This window comes from Octopus bimaculoides, chromosome 14 (assembly GCF_001194135.2).
Source record: "Octopus bimaculoides isolate UCB-OBI-ISO-001 chromosome 14, ASM119413v2, whole genome shotgun sequence".
Lineage (NCBI taxonomy): Eukaryota > Metazoa > Mollusca > Cephalopoda > Octopoda > Octopodidae > Octopus > Octopus bimaculoides.
The window spans coordinates 20,616,743-20,622,299 of NC_068994.1; the positions used below are offsets into that span (position 1 = coordinate 20,616,743).

Genomic DNA, 5,557 nt, shown 5'->3' on the forward strand with positions numbered 1-5,557 from the left:
GGGGGAATCGCATGACCGTGACATATAGAACACATTATCGAAAACGAAAATCGTCAAAATTAAAAAATAAAAAAGTTACAGCCATTTTCCCTCAGTGTCTAATTCCTTTCGTAATCTGATAACGAATCTAAATGTAACGAATTCGGAAATTTACCCCTTTTACCACCTGTGGATCAAAGAGCTGAGATCAACTGGTATCTACTCATACGAAAAATATCGGATAACAAAAGATTATCTATATAAATTACCACACATGGAAAGCCTAAATTCGTTATTATTTTCCTATTTCATACGGTAAATAAAACCTTGATATTTTGGATATTAGTTCAATATTTCCATATTACTACGTTAGTGTTCCCATTTAAAAAAATAATTGTTAAATGAATAGTGTAGGTAACTAACTATGTCCGGAATATTATTTACACAGAACGTATTTTCCCTCATAGCCGCCTTGCAAGTTATTTAACTTAACTCCGTGCGAGTTGGAAAATATGGAGATAGTCAGATAAAGTATATTAATAGTTTTCCTGAAACTGTGTCATGGCGTATTTATGACTTCTGTAATTTTATATTCAGAATCATCATGGAGGAGGTGAATATGGATTATAAATATTCCTAACATATACAAGAGTATCCTTCCTTACTTAATGCTGTCTTAGCTACCCACGCATGTATACACAACAACCACTAAGATACATACACACACACGCACACAAATATATGTATGTATGCATGTACGTTTGTATAAAATGATAGGGGAAAAAAGGTTATGTATCTTCACTTATATATTGTTTCTGTTTATTATTTCTCACTTCCCACATATTTCTATTGGTATTGTAAACCCTTTTTATTCAGCTTGTTTATACACAATTTTGGTTATTCATTTTCTCCCCTTTCGATCGCTACACTTCGTATTGTAATAATTCGGTCGTGTTAATTACAGTACCAAAACACAAGATGCTTATAAACAGCAGTGAAACTAACAAATCGCGATTTTAATGCTGCTGAAATTGTAAACTAATAAATTATATTCACAAATTTCAGAGTCAATGTTCCATTGAATCATGCTTGCTCTGTTTCGCATTTATATACTAACTATAAAGAGGCATTTACGACTTATATTTTCTGAAATATAGGCTCCCTCTCCCTACCCTCTCACTCTCTCTCTCTCTCTCTCTCTCTCTCTCACACACACACACACAATTTAAGTGAATAAAGTTACTTAGCTTCCGGCTTTTATATAAATTTTATTTCGATCGAATTATGGATTTGTTTTCGTTTCTCGAATTGTAAAAATATAGAAAACAATACAATTGTTTCATTTCATCAATCTATCAAGCTTCGTCTGAAGCTCGAGGAATTTCATGACAAGCAAGTGCGTCTAAGTGTTAACGTCTTATTATTTTGTTGGACAGTATAATCGTTTAAGCATTGGGTAAAATACTTGGTGGCATTTCATCTTTCAGGAAAGTTGATAAAATACAATACCATTCAAGTACTGGAGTCGGTGTAATTGAATACAACCCAACCCTAGATGTTCAGTTTTGAGTTAAGTTGGTAATCATTTCATTTGCCTGGAAATCGTAAGGTTTATGGATTGTTATTTGTTATTATCTAAACACAGGCATGCCTGGAACCGATAAGTCGGTTTCGTTTTCCTGGTTGAAGCCACTTTTACTAAACCTATGTCAAGAAAAGCAAAAACATAATTCTCAATCCCTCTTCTATTTGTACTTTAAAAAAAAAAGTATAATGGGCATTCCAGTCTTTACAGTTTTAAGTAGAAAAATTTCAAAACAATATTAGACAGTCCGATTTATTTTTGTTTTCATATACACTAAAAATACGAGTCGTGCTTATGTACAAAGAAATTTCAACACCACTACAGCTTTCCAACCGTGACTATCTCTTCCCTTAGTCCTAAACTCGAGCCTTAAACCCCTAAAACCAACCCAAACCCTAAACTTAACTTCAACCCACTGACCCTAACTCCTAACCAATAATATGTAAAAATTGTACTAAATTATGTTGATATTGAATCAGTCTGTTTAGTATTTATTTTGAAAAATCTGTTTCGGACTATAAAATTCAGGATTCTTGTTATAATTTAATGCAGTTGTCCTCGACCACTTTTTGCCTGTGCACCCCCCTTCAATTTTTATTTTATTCTACTGGACCCCACAGCTATTTGGTGTTTAAAAATATCTTATTATATTTTTATATTCTTATATATAAATATTATTAGGAAATGCATAAAAAAATTGTTTAAACATTTTGTGTATTGCAGAAGTATAACCAAATTATTGCACATAAACTTTAACAACAAAATCTTATATAGACCTCCTAGGGACATATGGACCGTGGCTGAGAACTACTGATTTAATGCAAAGAAATAATTGTTTCTAATTTAGGCACATGGTCAGCAATTTTTGAGACAGTAGTTGATTGCATCAACTGTAAATCAACTGCAGTATTTAACTGGTACTATATTTTATCAACTTCAGGTAGATGAAAAGCAAAATTAATCTCGGGCAAGATTTGAACTCAGAATGTACAGAGCTAGAAGAAAAACTGCAAAACATTTATTCTAATGCTCTAACAATTCTGTCAGCCTGCTACCTTATATAAAGAAATAATAGTTTCTAATTTAGGTACAAGACAGTTTTAGGGAGAGGGGTTTAGTTTAGACTGTTGACTGCAGTATTTGATTGATACTTCATTTTATTAACACTGGAGGGATGAAAAGCAAAGTCGACCTCTATAGGCTTTGAATTCTGAAGGTAAAGAGCTGGAAAAAGCAGCCAAATATCTTATTTTTCAAAACTAATGATTCTACCAGCTCATTGCTTTTTTAATACAAAGTAATAATGATATACTATATTTGAAAATGTAATGACCATCCAAAATCTAATGATAGATACTTATGTGGTTAAGAAAAGATACTATTAGTTCAATAATTAATATGCTAACTTTTTGTGCCTACTCAAGTCCAATATTGTAGATTACCTTCCTGATTCTCACATCACTGTATAGGAAAGTGTTGATGCAAGTGCTTAGCTGAGGAAGTCTAATAAGATCAAGCTATATCTGGAGTTATCTCCCATACCTGCTGAAATGATTAAAATATCATTCATTGAGCTGGTTTCTCCTCCTTATTGCACAAATATTTCTAAGTGGGTTTTGTTAATGCATGCTGTATTATGTTAGTATAATTTCTTTCACATAATTTCTTTCTAGCTTTCACAAATCCTCTTCATTCAATGCCCATATTTTAGTAAAATACAATATCACACTTTATATTGAGGCTAATCTTCATTCAGAGAATTACTTTGTTGCCAGCAGAACTCCCTAAACATTTTTTACTTTAATCTTATTCTGACTATTATACTTTCAGAGCTTCCACCTCAACTATTAATTAAATCACCTAGGTAGTAGAAGTTGTCAGCTACTTGTATGGAGCTTTTCAAACATTTGAAAGAATTTGATGTTCTTACTGTTAATTACTTCTGAACGCCATGTGTGAAGTTTATATTAAGTACACTGTGTGGAAATTCCTACCTACTTCTTTTCTGCATATCAAGCATAGTCACTTCCCAGATGGCAGCAGCCTTATCTTCTGAGCTAGCTGCTAAATAAAACTTTTATCTTTGATAGGTTTACTTTGAGGACTCTATTCAATGCTTTACTTCCACAGTTGAAATTTCTATCTTTAACAAATTCAGCTATATGAATTTGGTTATTAGTATACATGAGCTCTCACAGATAATGAGTCTTAGACTCTTCTAGTATACATGAGTTCTCACAGATAATGAGTCTTAGACTCTTCTGTTATGATAAGCAGGAAGAAGTTAAGGACTGAGCACTGATGGACACTAACTTGCATGCTGAATTTTTGCTGAAGTCATTGCTAACTTTCATTTTGCTAATGGCATTTCTATACTTGGTCTCCATGGCTCTCAAGGCATTTAACAACATTTAGTTTCCTTGGTGATCACTCAACTACAGAGCATGGTACCCTGTCAAAAGCTTTCTCTAGATTAACAAATTCCAAGTATAATGGCTTGCTCTTAACTTTTCTTTTCTCACTGGCATTTCATCTAAGCTAAGATGAACAGCATTTCATCTAAGCTAATTTTTCTAATACATACGTCTATAACTCTTTCAGTTATTTTCATAATCAGGTCCATCACTTTGATACCTCTGCAGTTGTTTCTTTCTGAAGCAATTCATTTACTCTTGTAACAGTTAATGAAGATACCATTCTACCAGGCATTATATATAACACCTCCCAGTATTATCTGATTGACTGTGCAAGTGACTAGTGCATACTCTACTTTACCAGTTATTTATAGCATCTCAGTAGCTATCCCTGATGAACAGCTGCTTTCCTTACTTTTATATGATTAACAGTACTTTTGATCGTGCATCTGTCAACATCAGTAGCTAATCTACTTGGATAGTCTCTCTTTCTGAGACATTCTCTACGTCCAGCAGCCTCTAGTTGTAATAGTTTCAGTCCTCTTTCAACAGAATTCTGATTTAAGCATCCCATATAATCCTTCATAACTTTTTTATTTTTTAAAATTTCTGTGAATTTGTTTTCTACACACTGGAATTCATGCGATTATGAAAGAAAAGAGATTTTTATTTTTGTGTGTGATTTAAGGACAATTTAGCTGTTATTTTTAGCTCAACTCACGACTGTCTGATACCTACCTTATTTCTTTGTCATTCTGATATGTAATGATGTTTTTCAATGTTTTCTCCCCATAAACACGTTTAATGGAAAGATGATGCACTCAAGAGCGGTCCATTGCTGGGATTTAAGCAAAAAGTTTGGACTGTCCGTATTTTAAAATCTGATTTTAAAATAAAATTCGACAAAGAGTGGAACTTTTAGAGTCTATATGTAGAACACAAGTTTGCAAAGATTTTCTGAAAATTCCAAAAAATAACAAAGTTATGAGGAGTTATATGGGGCGGTTGAAACAGAATTCTGTCCCTCTTTCTTCTTAGCCTCACTGATATCATTCCCAAAACACTTTTCCTTGATGATGTCATGCTACACACAGCTATACTATCTAGCACATCTCAATTCTGCTTCACTTGTTCAGAACATTGGTATATCACTCTCTTTCTGCTTCTCTCCATGCTGCATACACTTGACATCCAGTATCTCTTCTAACTAACTGGTGTTGTTCACTGCTCCCACTCTTTTATTCCATCTTTCCAGACTTGTCTATTAGCTTTTATGAGTCTATCTACTGTACCATTCCTTACCATGTCACCTTATGTCTGGTTGGTACCTTGCTCCAGCTGTAGATCTTGTCAATGGCTGGCAACAAGTAGTCTAGTAGAAACTGAAAGTTACTCCTCTATGTTAGAGGTCTCCACCTTCCTATTTTTTGATGTACATGTCACCTAGAAGTTAACAACTGCCCCTTTTTATGTTCTTAACATGTTTTTAACTATGCACAAAATTTGAGAACAAACTGTTTGTAATTTAAAATTTTTTCTTATTTCTTATTCTCTAATTTTTCACTTTCAATTTTTAATA

The 5,557-nt window shown here is 33.2% G+C and overlaps 1 protein-coding gene across 5 annotated transcripts in view; it reads left to right on the forward strand.

Annotated features, from left to right (window-relative positions):
• Window positions 1-58: 58 nt before the first annotated feature.
• Window positions 59-5,557, forward strand: part of LOC106876132 (polycomb group RING finger protein 1) — a 27,384-nt gene continuing 21,885 nt past the window's right edge. The window contains exon 1 of one of the 5 annotated variants that reach the window (XM_014924550.2): window positions 59-294. Coding sequence is in view for 1 of the 5 variants with exons in the window: in XM_014924548.2 (XP_014780034.1) it covers window positions 584-592 (9 nt within the window). In the remaining 4 variants the exon portion in view is untranslated. Of the gene's footprint in view, window positions 295-440; window positions 593-692; window positions 767-1,217; window positions 1,376-1,402; window positions 1,549-5,557 lie in introns of those variants that run through there. The other 4 variants (XM_014924548.2, XM_052972738.1, XM_014924549.2 and 1 more) reach the window with 4 other exon arrangements.